Source organism: Nycticebus coucang, chromosome 6, assembly GCF_027406575.1.
Source record: "Nycticebus coucang isolate mNycCou1 chromosome 6, mNycCou1.pri, whole genome shotgun sequence".
In the NCBI taxonomy this organism is placed as follows: domain Eukaryota; kingdom Metazoa; phylum Chordata; class Mammalia; order Primates; family Lorisidae; genus Nycticebus; species Nycticebus coucang.
Window position 1 is genome coordinate 80,837,694 of NC_069785.1, and position 24,860 is coordinate 80,862,553.

The 24,860-nt window shown below is 41.0% G+C and overlaps 1 protein-coding gene across 1 annotated transcript in view; it reads right to left on the bottom strand.

Moving 5' to 3' along the window:
* Nucleotides 1-838: 838 nt before the first annotated feature.
* The window catches only part of CHRNA5 (cholinergic receptor nicotinic alpha 5 subunit), a 44,627-nt gene continuing 20,605 nt past the window's right edge, over nt 839-24,860 (bottom strand). The window contains exons 2-6 of the mRNA XM_053594193.1: nt 17,790-17,941; nt 8,266-8,310; nt 6,582-6,691; nt 4,782-5,613; nt 839-2,103 (exon numbers count right to left, since the gene is read on the bottom strand). Coding sequence (XP_053450168.1) covers nt 1,942-2,103; nt 4,782-5,613; nt 6,582-6,691; nt 8,266-8,310; nt 17,790-17,941 — 1,301 coding nt within the window. The 3' untranslated portion in view covers nt 839-1,941. The remainder of the gene's footprint in view (nt 2,104-4,781; nt 5,614-6,581; nt 6,692-8,265; nt 8,311-17,789; nt 17,942-24,860) is intronic.

Genomic DNA, 24,860 nt, shown 5'->3' on the forward strand with positions numbered 1-24,860 from the left:
ATCAGTGTTTTCTTCCTGATCATACCTGAATCAGGGACATTTAGAGATGAAATTTACTTGAGACAGGGTCTTGCTCTGTCACCTGGGCTAGAGTGCAGTGGTGTCATCATAGCTGACTGCAACCAACTCATGGGCTCAAACAATGCTCATGCCTCAGCCTCCAGGGTTGCTGGACCACAGGCATGAACCACCACACCCAGATAATTTTTTTTGTTTTTTTTTGAGACAGGGTATCCATATTTTGCTCAGGCTAGTCTCAAACTCCTTGCCTCAAGCAATCCTTCCACCTCGGCCCCCCAAAGTGCTAAGATTACAGGCAAGTGCTGTCTTACCCAGTTGAAATTTATCTGTTTCACCTGTGATATCTTATACTGTAGTGAATAATATATACTCTACTAGTAATCAGATAAGACCTCCAACCAAATGCCCTTGAAACTCTTAAGATTCTACTGCAATTGGTAGAATGAGAGACAATTGAACATTACAGGTATGTAACAAATGTGCTTATAGCATTAGAATACCAGCTTTATCCTGGAAGATTTTCTCATAGTGTATTTTAGATCTAGACATTTAAAATGGGATTTGTGTAATTGTAGTGGACTATTCTAAGATTAAGTATAAAGAAATGCTACCACAATTTATATGGAAGATGGTCCTATTGTGGGAAATGTAGTCAAAGGGACTGAAATTAACGTTCAGGAAATGCTACTCCAGTTGTCTGTGTGACTGTACAATGGAAAGCTACAAAAATAGTTATTCAGTATAAACATCTAAAAAATAAATTCCCAATTCTGATTTTTCATTTATTAAAAATGTTGGTTATATTTATGAATAGAAAAGCAGCATTACATTAAGTCATTATATTGAGTAGTCAACTTCTTTAATATAGCAGTATATTATACTGAAGATAGAGTATACTGTTCGGCTGTTATTCAGGATAGAAAGAGTTTAAAAATGTATACCTTTACCAGATGCAGAAGAAGTTTTTTTTTGTTTGAGATAGTCTCTCTCTGTTGCCCTAGGCTAGAGTGCCGTGGTGTAAGCCCAGCTCACAGAAATCTGAAACTTCTGGGTTGAAGTGATCCTCCTGTCTCAGTCTCCTAAGTAGCTGGGACTACAGGTGCCTGCCAGTGCCTGGCAGCTTTTTATATTTTTGGTAGAGAGGGTCTCACTTCTGCGCAGGCTGGTCTTAAACTCCTGACCTCAAGCCATCTTCCCGCTTCAGCCTCTCAGGACTAGGATTACAGGAGGGAGCCACCACACCCCACCCAGAAAAAGTTTTAAAATTAGTCTTAAAATATAACTGGAATTTTCCAGCACAATCAAAAGATGAACTTCACTTTTTTTTTTTTTTTTGTAGACAGAGCCTCACTTTGTCACCCTGGATAGAAGGCCATAGCATCATAGCTGATAGCAACCTTAAACTCCTGGGGTCAAGCGATCCTCCTGCCTCAGCTTCCTGAGTAGCTGGGACTACAGGCACCCACCACAATGCCCAGCTGGCTTTTTCTATTTTTAGTAGAGACTAGGTCTCTCTTGCGCAGGCTGGTCTCGAATTCCTGAGCTCAAGCAATCCACCTGCCTTGGACTCCCACAGTGCTAGGATTACAGGCGTGAACTGCTGTGCCCTGCCTGAACTTCACTTTTGATTTTAAATTAATATTATTTTGCTAGGATATAAACAAGAGTTTTCACCAGCACATTATGGATAATCTTTTGCTTCTATTTATAGATCAAATGTTATTCTATCAATTATTACTCCAGTCATACAGGCAGATGTTCTAATGGATAATCTATTAAGGTAAATTGATGTCAGCAACTGTTACTCTATTAAAGATTGCACCAAACTTCAAATCATAGTTACATTTTCATAATTTTATGGGTAACACAGATATATGTGTGTTGGATAACTGAAGTCATGCTTCAACCCCTTGGGGGAGTTCACTTATTTGCATTTCCCATATGGACTGGTATTATTATATTTGCCCATTTATAAATGACAGGAACAAAAAGCCCAAGAGATCCAACAATCGAAACCAGAAGAAAAGTCCACAGAAACATCCGATCAAGAACCTGGGCTATGAATTTCCAGTCTTCAACAACCTGTTATGAAAAAAATAAAAACACATTAAATACTTAATGTAAAACTATGAACATACTTTAAGATATAACACACTGAGTTAAAGGCCAGATCACTTTCTCTCTCCCATTGCTGCCTCTAAACACTAAGTGGCCCTGTACTAAGGGACAGATTCTACCCTGATGGTCTATTACAAATATAGCCTCCTCAAGCTTTAAAAGACTAGAAAATTTGTTTATTTATACATCAATTGGTTCATTTTGATAGACTGTTTAATAAAATTTAAAATACTTACACTATTTGGATATTTTATAATAAACTAAAAATATTTTTATTCTTTTTATTTATTTTGTTACTTATTCTAGACTAGTACTATTTAATTTAAGAGATTCCATGGGGCCTGCCAAACAATGACAACTACAACAACAACAAAAAATAGCCAGGCTTGGCCCTATAGCTCAAGCGGCTAAGGCGCCAAGCCACATACACCAGGAGCTGGCAGGTTTGAATCCAGCCTGAGCCTGCCAAACAACAATGACAACTACAACCAAAAAATAGCCGGGCGTTGTGATAGGCACCTCTTGTCCCAGCTACTTGGGAGGCTGAGGCAAGAGAATCACTTAAGCCCAGGAATTGGAGGTTGCTGTGAGCTGTGATGCCACTGCACTCTACCCAGGGCTACAGCTTGAGGCTCTGTCTCAAACAAACAAACAAAAAAAAAAACAGGCATTGTGATGGGCACCTGTAGTCCCAGCTACTTGGGAGGCTGAGGCAAGAGAATTGCTTAAGCCCAAGAGTTTGAGGTTGCTGTGAGCTGTGACACCAGGGCATTCTACCAAGGGTGGATACTCTGTCTCAGAAAAAAAAAAAAAAAGATTTCAGCCTAAGGTTAATTGTATGCCAAATTAAAACTAAGTTCAGAAGAATATTAGAAAGCTGTTAATCCCCCTACTCTCCACCAACCTACTTGATTTACTTTTGGATCTCCTAAGGACCACTTTATTTTTGATTGCTCGATTGAGACAGAGCCCTGGGCATCAGCCTAGCTCACAGCAACCTCAAACTCCTCAGCTCAAGTGATCTTCGTGCCTCAGCTTCCCAAGTAGCTGGAACTACAGTTGCCTGCCACAACATCTGGCTAATTTTTTCCATTTTTAGTAGAGATGGGGTCTCACTCTATTGCTTAGGCTAGTCTCAAACTCCTGAGCTCAAGTGATCCTCCCACCTTGGCCTGCCAGAATGCTGGGATTACAGGTATAAGCCTCCTCGGCCAGTCTCCTAGGGACCACTTTAAACTTTCGAGAACAGAACCACTAGCCCAGCACCCAGCTTTAGCAGGAAGCTGGCACAGCAGGCTGGAGTTATCACAAGGCAAGGGCAAGCTGAGCCTAGTCACTGAGCACTAGAGGGTCCCCTTTCTACAAGGCAATTCCTTGATCAGGGGCTCCCAGTCCCTTGGAGCCTCCCATGAAGCATAGGGTACTCCATAGGAACTGTGGCCCAAATTTTAGAATAACTTAGGGGATTATAAATACTCTAACGTCCTCTACTTCTAAGTTTTCCCCTGAAAATAAAACCATCTCCTGCTCCTAGTCATATGAGCCCTGACACTTCTGCACAATATTTTGCAAACATTAAATTCCAGTCTAAACTATTATCTAACAAATTTATGTAGTTTTAAAGACTCCACTGATAGCTTCAAACCTTACAAACTAATTTAATTATGTTACCACCAAATAGAAACTTCACAAATCCAGAAGCATTAAAAGTTTTTTAAAAGTGTATGTCAAATGTCCCTTTGGGGGGAAAGCTATTATTTTACCAGATTCATTCCATAAGTTCCTGTACTTGCTAGGAAAGTTTACATTTAAAAAAGCTTTAGAATTCACATAATTTTAATGGGACCATTTAAAGTAAATTCAATCATGAAGCTATTACTATATAGTCAGAGGTGTAAAAATACTACACAATAGAAATAAAGAACAGTGGCAAGATAGAAATTTTACACAGTTAGAAAACCCAGGCTAATATCAAATTAATAAAATATATTCAAATTCAGTTCTTACATTTTAAATATTAACTTTTTCTATAGTAAAATTTTAAGCAAAATTTTGTTTTTAAGTAAATTAAGCTTAAAATAGTGAACATTATTATAAGCTTCATGTGAACACTGGAATGTGTAATATGTAACACGTAAGAATACCGTACTCCTTTTAATTTATCCAGCATTCTCCAATAAATGAACAACAAAGCAATTTATCCTTCAAAAATATCTTGGCTATATTTATAATGCCTACATTGGGCTCATTTTTAAAAAAGTAAAATAACTTTTATAATGCCTGCATATTAGCACAGAATTCAGAACCAAAGCTACTGAAGATAAAATTAAAAGTTGATTATGTCAGAGCCAGAAAACATATGGCAGGATTATTACTCGTTAGAATACACAATACCAAATTTTCTTTAGGGTCATCCAAGATGCTCATGGGAGAAATGGAGAAGTAAGAGTGGTGTAGATGCCCCAACTGACAAATGTTTTCACTGAAATAAACTTTAGTAAAGATCTTTCATAAAAAGTATGTCAACAATCCTGTCCTCAGTCTATGCTTAGTTAAGGGTCATGCTGTTTACTCTGCCACAAGTAACTAAGGTCATTTCTGAACTCAGAATCGAAGCAGATCTGCATATGTACATTACAGACCTCACGGACATCATTCTCCTTCATGATGTGTCTGGTAATGTAGCGAACAGAATCAAGCGCAGCTTCCAGTGTGTTTCTGGAAAATTCTGGTCCACTACCACTCTCAGTTTCCTCTTTGTGAGTGAAGTACCTGTCTACATGACTTCTCATGCAGAGCAGCTTGGGAAGTTTGTGAAGAAATATCTTGCGGACCCAAGGTGCCATAGCATTGTGTGTGGAGGAGGAACGATGGTGGATGTTGATGGTGAAGACGGTCACCATAATCGATAGAGTCACAAAGATCATGGTGAACACCAGGTACTCTCCAATCAGTGGGATGACTTTTGAAGAGGACGGTATGATCTCTTCAATAACCAGAAGGAAGACAGTCAAAGAAACAAGGACTGACGTGCAGAGACAGATCTTTTCACCTTCATTTGAAGGAAGATAGAAGACGAGCACAGTTAAAAACGAGAGCCCGATACAGGGTATGATAAGGAATAGGGTATAAAAGAGAGGCAGACGCTTAATCACAAACGAGTAGGCGACATAAGGGTACCAGCAGCAGCTGTCGGTTCTGTTTCCTTTGCTCCCCGTGGCACTCACAATTTCCCATTCTCCATTATCAAAATAATCTCTTCTGTCTACATCTTGGTCCTCTAGAATTATATCAACCTGTGAGCCATCATAAGTCCAAGAACCAAATTTCATGGAACAGTTTTGGAGATCAAATGGGAAAAACGTGACATCTATGGTACAGGAACTTTTATAGTTCGCCGGTGGAGTCCATGTGATGGTGCCATCATACCTGACGACTGTTTTCGTCCTGGTCCCTTCAAAACGTCCATCTGCACTAAAATACACACACATACAATGAAGAAATTAACCCAAGAATGCATTTAATAAGCTGACAAAAACAGGCCTACAACTGATAGCATGAAATAATTTTAAAATTACACCTCAGATGTAGCTGCCATGACATAAGGGACCCTACTCTAGTGACACCTTCCTTGACTATTTAACTCTACTGGAACTGAACCCCTTCTTCCACCTCTACTCCAGGACTGATGAATCTATATTTCACAGAATCCTGAGATTCTAGTCATTGAAAAGACTTCACCACAATGCCCAGCTACTAATTCCCTTTTGTAATTTACATAAAGCACATAGGTGCTTAGCACATTGCCAGGCACATAGTATGTTGACTATACGAGCTAGTAACAGTGGTTGCCCCTAAGTGATCAGATAGTGGGACTGATTATAGGTGATTTCCTCCCTACTTCCTTATATCTTTCTGTACTTCACAAATCTTCCATGAATTTTAGAAATCAGAGAACACTTTTACGTTCAGAAAGCAACGTAGGCCAGGAACAGTAGCTAACACCTGTAATCCTAGTACTTTGGGTGGCCAAGGTGGAAAGATTGCTTAAGGCCAGGAGTTCAAGAGCCTAAGCAAAAGCAAGACCCCTGTCTCTACAACCAGAAACATTTCCCAGGCGTGGTGATGCACACCTGTAGTCCCAGCTACTCAGGAGACTGGGACAGAAGGATCACTTTAACCCAGGAATTTGATGCTGTGAGCTAGTCTGATGCCACTGCCCTCCAGCCTGGGTGACAAAAAGAAAGAAAACGATACACCAAAAAGGGGGAGAGAATCCACAGAATCTATTTGCCAGTTCATGAGACAAAAGAATTTTTAAAAGCAAGTCATTTGATTTTATAGCTAAACAGTTTTCAAGGGGAAGAAGACTTACTAGTATCTAATAGTACTACAGGTATTTTCTTTTGATAATATAAAATGGTACTTAGAATTTAACTTACTTATCAAACAAAACGATGTCTGGTGTCCAGACAGAGTCTGAAGGGACACGTATAGCTTTAATTCCACCATAGTCATCAGGGTTCCATCTTAGTTTTACATCTATCCATTCCTTTAAAACAAAGAAATCTATCTCAATTTCAATAAAATGGTGATTAAATTATACTTTTTGTCATCTCTAGAAATTTTATTTATTTTTTTGAGCCAGAGTCTCACTATGTCGCCCTCAGTAGAGTGCCATGGCATCACAGCTCACAGCAACCTCAAGCTCTTGGCTTAAGCAATTCCCTTGCCTCAGCCTCCCAAGTAGCTGGGACTATAGGCGCCCGCCACAACGCCTGGCTATTTTGTTGTTGTTGTTGTGATTGTTGCTGTTTAGCAGGCCTGGACTGGGTTCGAACCCACCAGCCTTGGTGCATGTGGCCGGTGCTATAACCACTGTGCTACAGGTGCCAAGCCGAATCTCTAAAAATTTTAGACATGAGATCATCTTTACTCCCAATAGAAAAAACTCACCTCTACATCTTTCTTATGAGCAGGAGAGCATGACCCTGTCCCCTCATGCAGCTTGTGCAGTGTTTCCATGGTCCTTGTGAGACACAGGTGAGGACCAGAGCCCTGTGTGTGTTGGTGGCTCTGCACAGCCCCTCTCCTCTCACCAACTGGATATACCCAGGACTTGAAGCCACAGGCATTTAATGTTCAGGTTCAAGTGAAATGTTCTTTTCCAGATATACATATTATTACTTGATTTGGCTAGACTGGCCCACACAAAGGGGAGTTGGAATTTAATACACATTACCCATATTTAAAAACCTTGTCCAATCTCCATGCAATTACAATTCTGCAATCATATCAAGAGTTGCCCCCCAAGAAAAGCATGCTTGCCTTTTCAGAGTTTGGGGTTAGGGAATAAGTAGTAGGTTTAAAAATTAGGAATGATAAAGAAAGAACAAACAAGCTGAAGAACTCACCAGCAACTGAGGACATATGTATGGTGGCCAAGAAAAAAAAGTTCTTTGTATAAAAAGGGCTGTGTATATAAAAATAATTCAACACATTGTTGCCCATTCCCATCTCAGAGAAGTCAAAATCCTTGCAGGGGCCTGTGAGCCACTACTGCCTTGGCCTCCTGTTGCTTATCTGACCCCCTCTCCTGCACCCCTCCCCATGGCTCTCTCACTTCTAGCCACACTGGCCTCCTTGCTGCTCCTTAAATACACTAGGCACACCACCTCAGCGCTTCTGCACTTGTGGGTCCCTCTGCCTGGAACGCCCCTGCCCAGCTATCCACGAGGCTGGCGTCCTCTCCAATGTTACCTTCTTGGTGTCATTTCCTCTGACCACCCTATTTCTAAGTACGGTCCCCAACATTCCTGTCCTCTTTCCCAATGTGTTTTGCTCCCATCTTATCTGATACTATATACAACTAATTTCCCCTCATTAGAATGAAGTTCCTTGAGGGTGGGGATTATTATCTGTTTTACTCACTGCTGTATCCCTAGTGCCCAGAACAGCGTCTGGCGCATAGTAGGCACTCAGAAGACAATAGCTGAATAAATACAGGAAATTCATCTACCCTCACTTCCTGCATCCTGCTGCCAGTCCACCGAGACCACACAGCTCTATATTAAAAATACCAGTGGCCAGTCAGGCATTGGGTGCCTGTTTGAATTTTATACATACCTGTTTCAACCAGACATTTGTTGTCATTAACTGGTTTTTCTCATCCTTTAAAAAAAATGAAATAAGGTTATTTCAATGACAAAACAATGATTCTGTCTGTGTTCTGTTTTCCAGAAGTCAAGAAAACCATTTTCTGTCCTTTGAGCTATTTGTAGCTTTTCGAGCAATGTATGTACTTATGAGCAGAATTTGAAACGTGTATTTTTTACTGTCTCCTTGATTTCTCCATAATTTGAAAGCTATTTGTAAGTATTCTTTTCTCTTTTTTTGCAGTTTTTGGCTGGGGCTGGGTTTGAACCCGCCACCTCCGGCATATGGGGCTGGTGCCCTACTCCTTTGAGCCATAGGTGCCACCCTATTCTGACAATACAGTTATTTGCATAAGTTCAATAGGAATCTGTTTTGTTCTATAGGACATGATGAAGGCACTGGTTATTTTACCAAGGCTTTGACTGGAATAGCATTTCCAGAGGTGTCCAGACTGCGTTAAGAAATTCAGGTTGACTTTATAAGGCCAAATAAAAAAAGCCCTTTGGAAAACTGGCCAGATACCCATCAGTAACATTTCCTGATCTGTGGTAAGTAATGAAAGTTGCTTGCTGAAGGGTCGAGGGAATTGAAATGTGCTTGGGGACCTCAAGAGAAGAGGGATTTACCCAATGCATACAGGTATCTAATGGCACAGATGAAACCTGGGCTCATGAAAGGTTTTCAGGAAAGTCCAGCCTGAGACTCCTTATAAAAGGTTCCATCAAAGCCAATTTTAAAGGAAAGAAGAGCCTAGATGACTAATAATTAATTATTCTTACTGCACTTTATGCAAATTATCAGACCCAGTATACTGAAGGTACAATTTATTTTGGCAACTAAGTTAGTTCTGCTATACTTTGTCTTTAATAAAGAGAGAAATTGGAAAGAGAAAAATGATTCCAAGAGAAAAGGGGCTGTGGCCCACCTGCATTAAATCTCAGCCTTGTCTGTACTATCAACTCATAAAATGAGACAGAACTGTTTTAGTAAATTGATCTGTTAAATGGGACTAAGAGACTGGCCAAAGAGTACAGAATTATATACAGTAGTTATATTTGCTCTGAAGCCTTAAGACTCAACATAGGTTGCCTGTTGGCTACACTGGAAAAATTTGTACAGTATTAAATGTCATCTACTGTGTCTATATAGATACTTCAGGAAAAATTAAAACCTAAAATGAGAATTTCCTAATTAGTTCACCTTTTTAAGCTCTTATCTGAAAAGAGGAATTGATCCTAATAGTACTTCCTCCATGGGTTGGCTGCGAAGATTAAATGAAATAATGTGTGTAAAATACTTTGTGCTCAATAAATGTTGGCTTTTATTATATATTGTTAAAAACTAAAAGGCAGGAAAGACAGAGATTTCAAAAAATTCTATGATTCTAAAAACCAAAAGGGCTCAGTGATTGAATGTGAGAGAGGTAGACAAAAAAAATGACTCCAATATTTTGAGTTTGGATAATGTGGAATAGAGTTGATTTGTTTAGCAAATGCTTGTGATGTCCCAACTATGTGAGAAGGATTGTGCTAAGTACTGGCATTATTCCCTTGTGAAATCCTCACAACTCTATAAATCAGGTAGTACCACTACCTCAATTTTACAAATAAGAAAATTGAGACAGAGAAGTTAAAAGTTAATGATATAAGAAAATTCAGAAAAACACTTATTTTAGCAGAAGGCAGATAGGTATAGAAGCAATGTCTGTTCGTGTATATATAGAAAGAGATACATGTAGATATGGAATCAATTCATATATATAGGAAGAGATAACTATTGAAAGGGTGTTAGAATGGCCAGGGCTCTGGACTTGAGTTATCTGTAGAAAATGAATGTTAAAACCAGAAGAATAGGTAAACAGCCATTTACGAAATCATACTAAGGGAGACAGGAAGAGGAATCAGTGAAGGAAATGCAGTGGAATAATTAGGGCGAAGTATATAGTGAGCTCCAGTTTACCATGGTCATACGAAAAGAAACACAAATTATAGAGAATTTAAAAATATCTGCTTAGGGTGGCGCCTGTGGCTCAAAGGAGTAGGGCGCCAGCCCCACATGCTGGAGGTGGCAGGTTCAAACCCAGCCCCGGCCAAAAACTGAAAAAAAAAAAAAAAATTAAAATAAAATAAAAATATCTGCTCAGGGATATTCCTAGTATCAGCCTGAAGGCTAACCATTAAATTCAGGTCTAGGCTCAGGGGTTAGATCCAGCCTTGTTTGGATGTCTTTATCTGCTTCCTCGTAGTTTTTGTCTTCCAGCATCTCTCTCTGGAGTTCCAGTTTCAACTACCCTCTCCAACAAGTTAAAAAATTTCTTCATAAAAAAAATACAAATAGAATCATACAACATTGGGCGGCACCTGTGGCTCAGTGGGTAGGGCGCCGGCCCCATATACCCAGGGTGGCGGGTTCTAACCCAGCCCCGGCCAAACTGCAACAAAAAAATAGCCGGACTTTGTGGTGGGCGCCGGTTGTCCCAGCTAGTGGGGAGGCTGAGGCAGGAGAATCGCCTGAGCCCAGGAGTTGGAGGTTGCTGTGAGCTGTGTGACGCCACGGCACTCTACTGAGGACAATAAAGTGAGATGCTGTCTCTAAAAGAAAAAAAAAATTTCTTTGAAGAATACCTTCTGTGTTTCCTTCTAAGGCATCTTAGTGTGTGCTTTCTCCAGCTTTTTCTAGTGTACATTCATTCTGCAAATATTTTTAAAGACTCTTCTGTGCGAAAGGCACCATAGCAGGTGTAAGAAGAACAGATGGGTAAAAATAAGTTTTACAAGGTCTCTGCTCTCCCATAACCCTCAGGCTAGGTAATCTTGATCCCCAACCACAAATGTGCTATTGATATGTGTGGGATAGAATGCTGAGCACAGAGACCCACAGGAGTGTGAGGCAGCTGGGGAGAGAGGACCAGGGTGGAACAGCTCAGGTAACTGGAGGTTACCCTCCCCCAACCTTTCCCAACAACTAGTGAAGGGCCCAGAACAGAAGACACCAGAAGGAAACACATCCCTTAGGGGCAAAGGCACCTTTGAGAGGTCCCTCCGTGGGAAGAGTGAGTCCTGGGAAGTGCGGCAGGGCCATCTCTCTCACACTTCAGTTCCTAACGACCAATTTCCTTGGTTAGAAATGAAACTAACATCTTACAACCACCTAATCTTTGATAAACCAAACAAGAACTTACCTTGGGGGAAAGACTCCCTATTCAATAAATGGTGTTGGGAGAACTGGATGTCTACATGTAAAAGACTGAAACTGGACCCACACCTTTCCCCACTCACAAAAATTGATTCAAGATGGATAAAGGACTTAAATTTAAGGCATGAAACAATAAAAATCCTTAAAGAAAGCATAGGAAAAACACTGGAAGATATTGGCCTGGGGGAAGACTTCATGAAGAAGACTGCCATGGCAATTGCAACAACATCAAAAATAAACAAATGGGACTTCATTAAACTGAAAAGCTTCTGTACAGCTAAGGACACAATAACCAAAGCAAAGAGACAACCTACACAATGGGAAAGGATATTTGCATATTTTCAATCAGACAAAAGCTTGATAACCAGGATCTATAGAGAACTCAAATTAATCCACATGAAAAAAGCCAACAATCCCTTATGTCAATGGGCAAGAGACATGAATAGAACTTTCTCTAAAGATGACAGACGAATGGCTAACAAACATATGAAAAAATGTTCATCATCTCTATATATTAGAGAAATGCAAATCAAAACAACCCTGAGATATCATCTAACCCCAGTGAGAATGGCCCACATCACAAAATCTCAAAACTGCAGATGCTGGCGTGGATGTGGAGAGAAGGGAACACTTTTACACTGCTGGTGGGACTGCAAACTAGTACAACCTTTCTGGAAGGAAGTATGGAGAAACCTCAAAGCACTCAACCTAGACCTCCCATTCGATCCTGCAATCCCATTACTGGGCATCTACCCAGAAGGAAAAAAATCCTTTTATCATAAGGACACTTGTACTAGACTGTTTATGGCAGCTCAATTTACCATTGCCAAAATGTGGAAACAGCCTAAATGCCCACCAACCCAGGAATGGATTAACAAGCTGTGGTATATGTATACCATGGAATACTATTCAGCTATTAAAAAAAATGGAGACTTTACATCCTTTGTATTAACCTGGATGGAAGTGGAGGACATTATTCTTAGTAAAGCATCACAAAAATGGAGAAGCATGAATCCTATGTACTCAATCTTGATATGAGGACAATTAATGACAATTAAGTTTATGGGGGGGGGAAGCAGAAAGAGGGATGGAGGGAGGAGGGTGGGGCCTTAGTGTGTGTCACACTTTATGGGGGCAAGACATGATTGCAAGAGGGACTTTACCTAACAATTGCAATCAGTGTAACTGGCTTATTGTACCCTCAATGAATCCCCAACAATAAAAAAAAAAAAAAAAAAAAACACTCTGGGATATAGTTGTGTTTTACTATTCATAGCTGAGGGGAGGGGAGGAGGGTGGCCAGGTGGAGGGAGGATAATTGGTGGGACCTCACTTATGCTGCATATTGCAAGGGTACATGTCAAATCTATTAAGAGTGGAGTATAAATATCTTAACACAACAGTTAAGTAAGTGAGGTGAAGGCTATGTTAACCAGTTTGATGTAAGTATTCCAAATTGTATATAAAATCAGCACATTGTACCCCATAAATGCATTAATGTACACAGTAATGATTTAATAAAAAATAAATAAAACACTAAAGCTGGGAAGGACCTAGAGATTTTATCTGTTGCAATCCCTTCATTCTGTAGATATAGAAACTGTCCCAGTTAGGCAACTGTGTAAGGGAACACCAATTTAGTGGTAGGACTGCTTTTTGCACTCATATTTCCTAAATCTAAACATCAGCCCATCACCTGTGCTGTCACCCACTACAGTACCACACCACCCAAAGTCACCACTGATCCCTGCGGTCTGTGAGGCAAAAGTTCTAAACAGGGGCATTTACAATTAGGCAAGTTCTTGTAAATATATTACCCATCTATCATCATTGTATGGCAGTAGGTCATCTTTGAGAATCTAATGAAAATTACAGACCTCTTCCCTAGAAAAATGTGAACACACATCAATTTTTGTTCCATAGGTTTCGACCTTGTCAATACTTCTTATTTTCAACAGTAACACAGATGAAAGAAGAATTTAGAAGTTCACACATGACCCCAGAGATGTGGCAGCTAGCCATTACCTGTACCATGAACTCGTCTAGCTCCCAAGCACCTGTAACATGCTCGGAAAAACGGAGGATGCAAGAAAAGTGACCCTGAGTGAGGACAAATTCAGGACACCTAGGAGGAGATCGTGGATTGATGGAGAAATGTTAACTACACATTTAAGTACACGTATAGCAGAAGAGTTTCAGGGGTAATAGTTTTATTTTAAATCTTTTATTTTATAATTTTATATTTTTTGAGACAGAGTCGCACTCTGTCACCCTGGGTAGAGAGCTGTAGTGTCACAGCTCATAGCAACCTCAAACTCTTGGGCTCAAACAATCCTCCTGCCTCAGCCTCCTGAGTAGCTGGGACTATAGGCACCCGCCACAATGCCTGGCTAGGGTAATAGTTTTTTAAAAATAGTTTTGAAAATGAAATCAAAATAAATAAGCCAAAACTGAGATTAAAAAGAGAGAGGGAGAGAGAGAATGAGAGAACTTGTAAGAACTAAGGCAAGGAGGTGAGAAAAGCCCAAAGAAGAGCCACGGAAGGTGCTCACAGAGTTGAGGGGGAAAGACTTAGGGATGAGAAGAACACACAATAAAATAGTTGGAAGGAATCCAGCAAGCTGCCTACCCCCAGGCTTCAGAGCCCTCCACCCTACTTCCCCGACTGTGGTCCTCTCTTGCTGTCTTGATCACTGACATTTCATGTCCTGGGCTCTTCTCTGAAAAAGCAAGCCTTCCCCAGCTTCTCTGCTTGGTTAGCTCTTCCTTCTACCTCTTTCTATGAATGTTCTTCAAGAATCAGGCTCCTGTTCTTCCCACCGCAGCTAAAAAACCATCCATTCAAAGCTTGCAACGATCACCCCCAGGCTAGCAATTCCAGACTGTCATCCCAGCTCCCTCTCTCCCCTCAGAGCCAGCCTTGCCTGCCCCAAACATTTTCTATGGAATGATCACCTCAAGTCACAATGGAAATGCTCTTCACTGCCCATTCCCAAACAACTGATTTCATCCTTCACATTTCTGTTACTCTTCCATCCTAGCCACCTAGGCTTCACATGGGCTGCCTTCCTCTGTATTCAGTGGTGAAGTCCTGTTCCTCTTCCTGTGCGGTCTCCCAACTTGCCTCTCACACGTCTAGTCTCTTCTCACTCCTGAAAACCATCACTTACCATCTTACTGACGTGCCTAAAGCACTCCCTTTTCATGTCTGCTGCCCGTCATGCTCATTCGGCAGGTACTGTGTGCCAGACATGGTGCCAGGCTCTGGGACACACAAGGAGTAAAGCTGGCCCTGCTCTGAGGATGCAGCGTCAGTATGATGGGCACTATATTAAAATTCCAAACGAAAAGCAGAACAGAGGAGAGACTGCCTTAGGGAATCTGGAAAGATTTCACGAAGAGTCTGGCAAATGAAAGTGGTCTTAAAGAATACATGGCTTGTGCCACTGGGAAAGCTCTCTGAACCAAAGAAATGTCAGAAGCCTGGCACAATGGCCTGCAGGGGGCCTCGCCCCTCATGAGAGCACTCCTGTGTAGCAGGGCTTCCAACCTTATGTTTGATCTAAACAATTCTGCAAAAAAGGCTCAGTATCATTTATGCAACTACAAGCATACTGTTCCATTTTATTAACGCAAAGTCAAACCCTATACTTCCTACAAGACCACCTCAAGTGCCACCTTCTCTGATAATCTTAACCATCAAGATCTGAATTCCAGGTCAGGCATAGTGGCTCACACCTATAATCCTTGCACTCTGGGAAGCTAAGGCAGGAGGATTGCCTGAGCTCAGGAGTTCAAGTCCAGCCTAAGGAGGAGCGAGACCCCATCTCTACTAAATACAGAAAAATCAGCCAGACATTGTAGCGGGCACCTGTAGTCCCACGTACTTGGGAGGCTGAGGCATAAGGATCACTTGAGCCCAAGAGTTTGAGGTTGCTGTGACAACGCTACAGCACTCTACTCAGGGCAATGGAGTGAGACTCTGGTCCCCTCACCCACCAAAAAAAGATCTGAATTCCCGGCTCTGGCATCACAGTTTAGTGCTACTGTGTTCTGTCTCATACCCTCAATTACTAATAGAAAGATCTTTGAGAGCAAGCTCACTTTTCTTCCTTCCTCTCTCTCCCTCCCTTTTTGCAAGAGCAAGGGTCTTGCTCTTGCTCAGGTTGGTCTCAACGTCCTGAGCTCAGGCAGTCCACCTGCCTAGGCCTCCCAGAATGCTGGGATTACAGGCATAAGCCACCACAACCAGTCTTACTTTCTACTTTCTTATTTTTATTTATATTTGAAATCTCCCCATATTGCCTAGCCAAAGGCTGAACACACAGTCCATATATATTCACTGACCTTTCTGGAAGCAATTAAGTGGCATACACATATATCAACAGATTTTTTAAAATATATATATCCTTAACTAACTTTTTCTTAAGGAGAAATTCAGACATTTGTATACAAATATATTCACCATTGCCAGCTGTAATAAAAATTTGGACCATGCTTCTGCCAACAATAGGATAATGTTTAAATAAATCATAAATGTAATATTATGTACCCATTAGAAATTATATATGAAGATCATGTAATGACATAAGAAAATGTTCATCATGTAATGGAAGAAAAAAGAGAGATAACCAAACTGTATCTAAAATAGTATTCCAATTCTAACATACACACAAAGAAAAAACTGGCAAAGAGCACAACCACTAACTTTAGTTGTCTCTAGGTGGCAGAATAACAATTTTCTTATTTATGTATATATAGATAGATAGATAGATAGATAAGATTTTTTTTTTTTTTTTGAGACAGTCTTAAGCTCACAGCAACCTCCAACTTGGGCTCAAGTAATCCTCTTGCCTCAGTTTTTCTATTTTTAGTAGAGATGAGGTCTTGCTTTTGCTCAGACTGGTCTCAAATTCATGAGCTCAAGCAATCCACTCAGCCTCCCAGAATGCTAGGATTACAGGCGTGAGCCACTGTATTTTTTCCTGTGTGGTCTCCCAACTTGCCTACTTGTAATTTTTGTACATTCCAAATTCTCTTTAAAAGTCATGCACTGTTTCTATAATCACAACATAAAGGTACACTTATAAATGTTATTTTAAAACATGTTATACATACACACAATTACTCTGGGAACACAGCAGGTAAATAATTATTGATGGACATGATCAAAACAAGAAGAAATAAGTTTAAAAATTAGTATGAACTTTTTAGTTTAAAGGGAAAGGATCTCTTGACAATAAAAACAAGTTATCAAGGGAATTTGTTCTCCTTGATGAAAGTCACATTGAAAACCTCTCAGATTTTTTTTTTTTTTGTAGAGACACAGTCTTGCTTTTTTGCCCTGGGTAGAATGCTGTGGCGTCACACTGCTCACAGCAACCTCCAACTTCTGGGCTTAGGTGATTCTCTTGCCTCAGCCTCCTGAGTAGCTGGGACCACTGGCGCCCGCCACAGCACCCAGCTATTTTTTTTTTTTCACCCAGCTATTTTTTTGTTGCAGTTCGTCCGGGGCTGGGTTTGAACTCGCTACCCTCAGTATATGGGGCTGGTGCCCTACCCACTGAGCCACAGGCACCGCCCTGAGATGTTTTAATGATACTGAGATACTGACCTACTGAGATACTTTTTGGTCTTAAGAATCCACAACTCTACTTTTGGACTTTTTCCTTAAACTTTTTGATCATATTTTTAACACATTTAAAGAGAAACTTTAATATAAAATGTTTTACTATCCATGAATATGTTAAAAATAGACTACTTGTAATTAACAAATGGGATAAAACAATTTCTAAGTTATACAATATAAACACAGTGTACTATTATGTTTGTGGTATAATAATTATTTTTCCCTGGTGAGTTCCTTTAGGAAAAGGACTGTGTCTCCTTCACCTTGGTAATCCTTGGTGTCTAACACAGTGCTGGGCACACAGCAGGTGCTCACTAAATCTGTGGGAAATTGAGTATATAACAATATGCATGCCGGGCGCGGTGGCTCATGCCTGTAATCCCAGCACTGTGGGAGGCTGAGGAGGGAGAATCGCTTGAGCTCAGGAGTTCGTGACTCGCCTGAGCGACAGTGAGACCCCGACTCGTGAAAAAAATGGAAAAACCCAGCCGGGCGCCGCGGCGAGCGCCTGTAATCCCAGCGGCTTCCGGAGGCTGAGGCAGCGGGGTGCCCGCAGCCCGTCTGAGGTTGTGGTGAGCTACCACGCCCACTGCACTCTGCTCAGGGGCATAGGGTGGGACCCTGTCTCAACAAAAAAAAAAAAAAAAAAAAAAACAATATGCATACCTACCACATCCACTAATTGAGATATTGCAAGGCCAAACTTTATTTTTATTTTGTCATTCAGATGCTCCACAGGACGAACCCATCTCTTGTAGTCTTGAAATAAATCCTTAAACAAACTGTCTTCATGTTTTGCAGTAAAGGATGGTTCAGATAATCCTGTATAACAAATTTTTAGAAGTTAGTATATTGATCTCTACAAGCTAAACGATAATTTAAGCTATTATTGATGCAGCTTTTAATGAAATATAAATACAAGACCATCAGCCCATGACTGGATTAACAAACTGTGGTATATGCACACCATGGAGCACTATTCAGCCATAAGGAAAGACGAAGACTTTGCATCTTTTGTGTTTACCTGGATGGAGCTAAAACACATTCTTCTTAGTAAAGTATCACAAGAATGGAAAAGCAAGTATCCAATGTACTCAATACTAATATGAAACCAATACACAAACAACTACAAGGCCACAGGAAAGAAAAACGCAAGTATAGTCCATGGATGGGGAGGAAGGAGGAGGGAGAAGGGAGACGGAAGGAGAGAGGGTGATTGGCAGGATCTCACCTAATGTGCACAATGTGAGGGTGTTCAGCACGCCCCCCAGGTGAAGGGCTCAACTACAACTTGAACTTTACCTTAGAAATAAAAGCAATGTAACCTAAACATTTGTACTCTCATATTAATCTAAAATTTAAAAAAAGAAATATTAATACAAATATTTTTGAGCAAATAAGGGACACTCTGGCTCAGACATAATTCTTGTTTAAAACAGATTAGTCACTAATATACTGAGTTCCTTAAGAAACACTCAGTACTTAATACAGACTAAGTTAAATCTAAGAAATAAAAGCTTTTCAATTGCCAGGACTGGGGTAGCACTTGTCATGAAATTCCAAACCTAGAAAACAGATACATACTGGGCGGTACCTGTGGCTCAGTGAGTAGGGCACTGGCCCCATATACTGAGGTGGCGGGTTTGAACCTGGCCCCAGCCAAATTGCAACAAAAAATAGCCAGGCGTTGTGGCAGGCACCTGTTGTCCCAGCTACTCAGGAGGCTGAGGCAAGAGAATAGCCTAAGCCCAGGAGTTGGAGGTTGCTGTGAGTTATGACACCACAGCACTCTATCGAGGGCGATAAAGTAAGACTCTGTCTCTAAAAGAAAAAAAAAGAAAACAGATACGCAGAAGCAAAGTTCATTTATCAGTTATAAATGTAAAATAACCATGCTTTAATTTAAATAATTTTAATACACAAATATATAAACATTGAATGAATTATTTGGCTTTGTCATACCTCTGTCTATGACTCCTTTGTAATAAAACTACTTGTAGGGAATGAGGAAGGAGGAACTCAGAGAGAGTGCTGCCCTGGAAGCCGAAAGAAGAAAACATCCAAGAAGGACTAAGCATCCCAGCCTGAGAAGGTGCCTTGCAAGAGGCGGCCTAGACTTGGGCACTGGATGAACACTGAGGTCAACGGTGTTTGACAAGAGCCATTTACATGGAGAGAGATGAAGTAATTTTATAGAAGTAGGTTTGACACAATGCAAAGGCAGGAGGCATCTCTTTCTTTTTTTTTTTTTTTTGTAGAGACAGAGTCTCACTTTATGGCCCTTGGTAGAGTGCGGTGGCATCACACAGCTCACAGCAACCTCCAACTCCTGGGCTTAAGCGTTTCTCTTGCCTCCGCCTCCCAAGTAGCTGGGACTACAGGCGCCCGCCACAACACCCAGCTATTTTTTGGTTGCAGTTCAGCCGGGGCCGGGTTTGAACCGGCCACCCTCGGTATATGGGGCCGGCGCCTTACCAACTGAGCCACAGGCACCGCCCAGGAGGCATCTTTTTCAAAAGGTTATGCTGATATATGGAATGAAAAAATGAAACAGTAGCTGGCAGAGAAGAGAGTCAGAAAAGGTTTATTTCAAGATCAGTTGAGTACAGAACATGTCTTTGAGTGACTGTGACCAAGACTGGCTACATAATTCATAGGACCTGATGGAAAGTGGACACAAGGGATTCCTTGTCCAAAAATCTGGGAAAAGGTATCATTAAATATACTGAGATAAAAACTTTTTCCTGTCTTCAAAAAAAAAAAAAGAAAAGAAAAAGAAAAAGGGTGGCACCTGTGGCTCAAAGGAGTAAGACGCCAGCCCCACATGCTGGAGGTGGCAGGTTCAAACCCAGCCCTGGCCAAAAACTGCAAAAAAAAAAAAAAAAAGAAGAAAAACTTTAAGAACTAAGTCTTAAAAAAGAAAAAGGCAAAATTTTAAAATTTTTAGACATCATGGCCAAAGACTGGTTAAATTTGTGGATTGCAATTAGGTTTAGATCTCTACAGAGCTTAACTTCCTCTCTGAAGAAATGAAAATGTTTGGCATTGTTTGGCCTGGGATTACTTGAGGTAATGTGAAATGTGTAAAATTCAAGCAGGCCATTTACTCGAAACTAATGATTTTAGGAAGAAAAAACATTTATTTGAAACAAAAATGTCACTGGCTTATTTATTGGCAACTGCACAGCAGGGATCATAGCAGCTAGGGAGGGTCTTTCTCCAGCCTCAAAGTAAGAGCACTTTCACAAAACCTCTTTATCATGACAGACTAGGTTTTCTATGTGGAGCTAGTAAAGAATATCTCACGCTGCAGGAGGCCCATTCCCGGCCTGTCTTTTCCTGTCTATTTCTTCATAAATAACCTACTCCTCACATGTTTACGCTCTGCTTCCCTGAGTAGCTTAAGATATTCAGGTGAATCTGCAAATACCGCAGAGTTTATGTTTTGTACCTCCTGTAAAAGTCTCTTTATGTGAAAATGCACAGCTCTGGAGATATATACATTCACTTAGAATATTATATACTGGAGAGTCATTTTTAATATTTAAACGCTGTTAATTTTGGACCTTTAAGTTAAACTACCATTATTGATTTCTCCTCTTCTAATCCTATTTTAAAGATTTTATGGTCTCTGAAATACCAAAAATTTAAGGTTTCAAAGATAAAAATAAATAAAATGTCTTTCAGTAGCATCTAAGGACCTTTTGCCCTATGGGGGGAAAACTAGCCTGAATAGCCATTTCAAATCTTATTTGAAAGAAAGTAGATAGGGCATAAATAAAAGAACAAATTAATCCCAACATTCTATTTAATGAGAACCTTTAAGATATAGCTTTTGAATATCTTCATTATACGTCCAATATTAGAAATACCATTTTCTTATTCTTAGCACGCTTAACAGAAACAGCAGGTGCAAATGTCAGCGATATATTAGCACAAAACCTTGATGGTGTACTTAAATTCTACTTAATAGCTATGCTTTTCTAGCTAGCTGTAAATGTTTTAAGTTTATGCTGCTCATAAACCTCAGACTGTTAAAAAGAAGACATTCCAACACATCCTTTCACTTCACAAGTGACGATATATGGCCAGGAGGGCCAGTGCTCCAGAGCTCATAACAGCAGAGCTCTGAGGGCACCCAGAGCGCCCTTGGCTTTTTGCTCTTTTCACCCTAACATTTTCCATCTTGTGACAACTTTCCAGAAAAACTCAATTAGTGCCAAACCCCCTGACAGCTGTAGCCCATACTGGCATTTGCTTATTCACTCATTTGACAAACATTAGGACGTGTGCCTCATCCCAGGCAAGTAAGTGCTGGGAACATACTAGTAAACAAAACAGACAGCATGCAAGTTCACAGTAGGAAAGACCACTGCAGTAACATGACTTTCAGTAGCGTCTAAGGACCTTTTGCCCTATGGGAGGAAAACTAGCCTGTATAGCCATCTCAAATCTTATTTGAAAGAAAGCAGATAGGGCATAAATAAAAGGACACTGTGTCCTATACATAAGCTAAATTCTAAATAAATGGAAAAATTCTTTAGAAGTTATTTTGAATGGCCAACAATTTGCTCATCCTATCCAAAATGCATATTTTTTGGTATTCCCTAAATTTCTAAGTATAAAGCTGACAGCCAGGTGTGGTGGCTCATACCTGTAATCTTAGGACTTTAAGAGGCCAAGGCAAGAGGAATGTTTGAGGCCAGGAGTTCGAGACTAGCCTGGGCAACATAGCAAGACGCTGTATTTACTCAAAATAGAAAAATTCAGCTAAGTACAGTGGTACATGTCTGCAGTCCCAATTACTTGGAAGGCTGAAGCAGGAGGATTCCTTGAGCCCGGGAGTTTGAGGTTGCAGTTACCTGTGATAATGCCTTTGTATTCTCGCCCAGGCAACAGACCAAGACTCTTGTCTCAAAAACAAAAAGAAGAAACCCAGAAAAAATATTTTCAAATTACGTATCTGTTGGGCGGTGCCTGTGGCTCAAAGGAGTAGGACGCTGGCCCCATACCAGAGGTGGTGGGGTCAAACCAAAACTGCAAAAAAAAAAAAAAAAAAAATTATGTATCTGGTATGGGGACTTGTATCTAGAATATATAAGGTGTACATAAAGTTCGTGTATAATTTAAATTTAAATGGAACTTTATGGACACACTGTGTAAAGAACTATTACACCCAAACTTTGGAATATTTAAAGAAAAAAGATTACAAATCAATAGCAAAAGACTCAACACAATTTTAAAATGGGTAAGAGACTTGAAGTGGTAATTCTCCAAAGAAGAGTGGCCAGTGAGTTTGTGAAAACATGCTCAGCACCTTCAGGTGGGCAGCCACTAGGAAAATGCCAATCAAAACCACAATGAGCCACCACTCACACCCAGCAGGGTGGCCAGAACCAAGAAGACAGGGACAAGTGTTAGTGAGCCCTCGCACCCTGAGCCGGGAACGTGAGATGGCATAGCTGCTTGGGTAAACTGGCCGTTCCACTGCCAGTTCTGGTCCAGGTCTCCGAAATCCAAAAAGGCAAAAATAAAGTCCTCCTCTCCACCTTCTGCCATCATATCGTATCACATCCCTTCCCTTAAGTATGGGCATAAAACTAACTATCCCGTTTCCCCGAAAATAAGACAGTGTCTTATTTTAAGGTGTGCTCCCAAAGATGAGCTAGGTCTTATTTTCAGGGGACGTCTTATCGTTCCTGTAAGTAGGTCTTATTTTCGGAGGCTGTCTTATTTTTGGGGAAACGGGGCAGCTTGAGCAGCTATTGAGAAGGGCCAAAGGGTAAACAAGATACCAGGGACCGCCTAAAAGGGGCATTGGTGTTCCATAAGTATAATTTTGGCACACTGATGTCTTATTGTCAACTAAAAATCAACTATCTTATTCTCAAGAGGTCAGTTCTGGGTATTCAAGATATGGCTGAATCAATGAGCTATACTACTCAAGGACATTAGAAATCAGAAAAGTTAGGTTTAATGGCATTATCAGTGAGGGAACATTTCCTTCAAGCCCTGCCATTTTAAGAACTCATGTGTGGGCTCAGCGCCCGTAGGTCAGTGAGTAGGGAGCTGCCCACCTACATCAAGGCTGGCAGGTTCAGTCCAGCCCGGGCCTGCTAAACAACAATGAGAACTGCAACCAAAAAACAGCGGGGCATTGTGGCGGGTGCCTGTAGTCCCAGCTACTTGGGAGGTTGAGGCAGGAGAATCCCTTAAGCCCAAGAGTTTGAGGTTGCTGTGAACTGTGATGCCACGGCACTCTACCAAGGACATAGTGAGACACTGTCTCAAAAAAAAAAAAAAAGAACTCATGTTCTGGCTCGGCGCCTGTAGCTCAAGCAGCTAAGGAGCAGGTCACATACACCAGAGCTGGTGGGTTCAAATCCAGCCTGGGCCTGCCAAACAACAATGACAACTGCAACCAAAAAATAGCCGGGCATTGTGGTGGGCGCCTGTAGTCCCAGCTACTTGGGAGGCTGAGACAAGAGAATCGCTTAAGCCCAGGAGTTGGAGGTTGCTGTGAGCTGTGACGCCACAGCACTCTATCCAGGGTGACAGCTTGAGGCTCTGTCTCAAAAAAAAAAAAAAGAACTCATGTTCTTCTTCAGAGCCAGGAAATCTCAGTGTGGAGAAGCAAGATCATACACCCAGCAACCATTTCTTTGTTCAAGCTGAAAGACATGCTTGGTGCCTGTGACTTGATCTTATTCACAATTTTTTTACCATATCTTTTAACAGTGAACCAAGATCACATACTGTCCCCCCACCAACTCACCTCTGTGCATAGAAGTGAGGGCACCGGCACTCACCCTTCCCCACTGCCCACGGAGCTGGTGTCAGGCAGAATTGTTTTTAATGTACTTTTTCCAATCTATCAGATCAGAAAATAATCCTAACTGAAATTCAGATCTCTTCTTTATTCTTCTTTTTTTTTTCAGAGACAGAGTCTCACTTCATTGCCCTCGGTAGAGTGCTGTGGTATCACAGCTCACAGCAACCTCCAACTCCTGGGCTCAGGCAATTCTCTTGCCTCAGCCTCCCGAGTAGCTGGGACCACAGCTGCCTGCCACAACGCCCGGATTTTTTCTGTTGTTGTTGTTGCAGTTTGGCCGGGACCAGGTTTGAACTTGCCACCCTTGGCATAGGGGTCAGCGCCCTACTCACTGAGCCACAGGCACTGCCCGATCTCTTCTTCTTTAACGTGGAGTTCTCAGTGATAAAAGTACACTGCTACAGGCACACCTCCTGCCATGCATCTCACAGAGGCAAAATAGCAGTTCCGTCTAACCACAAGCAAAATACCAGAACACGCACAGCATAGTAACAGATCTTCCACACGCATGCCATTAACATTAATATCATGTGACACCTAACACTGCCATAAATTAATAAGGAAAGAATTCTGTTAAGTCTCTTATGCAACCTCCTCAAGCAGAATCATCTATGCCTGGTTTCACAAGCTTCTTATCAAGAGCATGCCTTAAGACCATTTCTGCTACACAGAATACATTCTATTCTGAATGAAGTAACTGGGATCTTTTTCTCTTCTCTGCCTTTAGCAACAAAATGCAACAATTTCATATCAAGTGTTATGGTTACTGTAGGAAAAAATTCCTTTACCAGAGGAGCCACTGTCCTTTGTTCGGAAATCACACAAATGCTATTTAGTAAGGGTGTTATCATTTGACAAAGTCTCAAAATAAAACAACTCTTGAAGTAATGGGGAACAGATTACTGACAG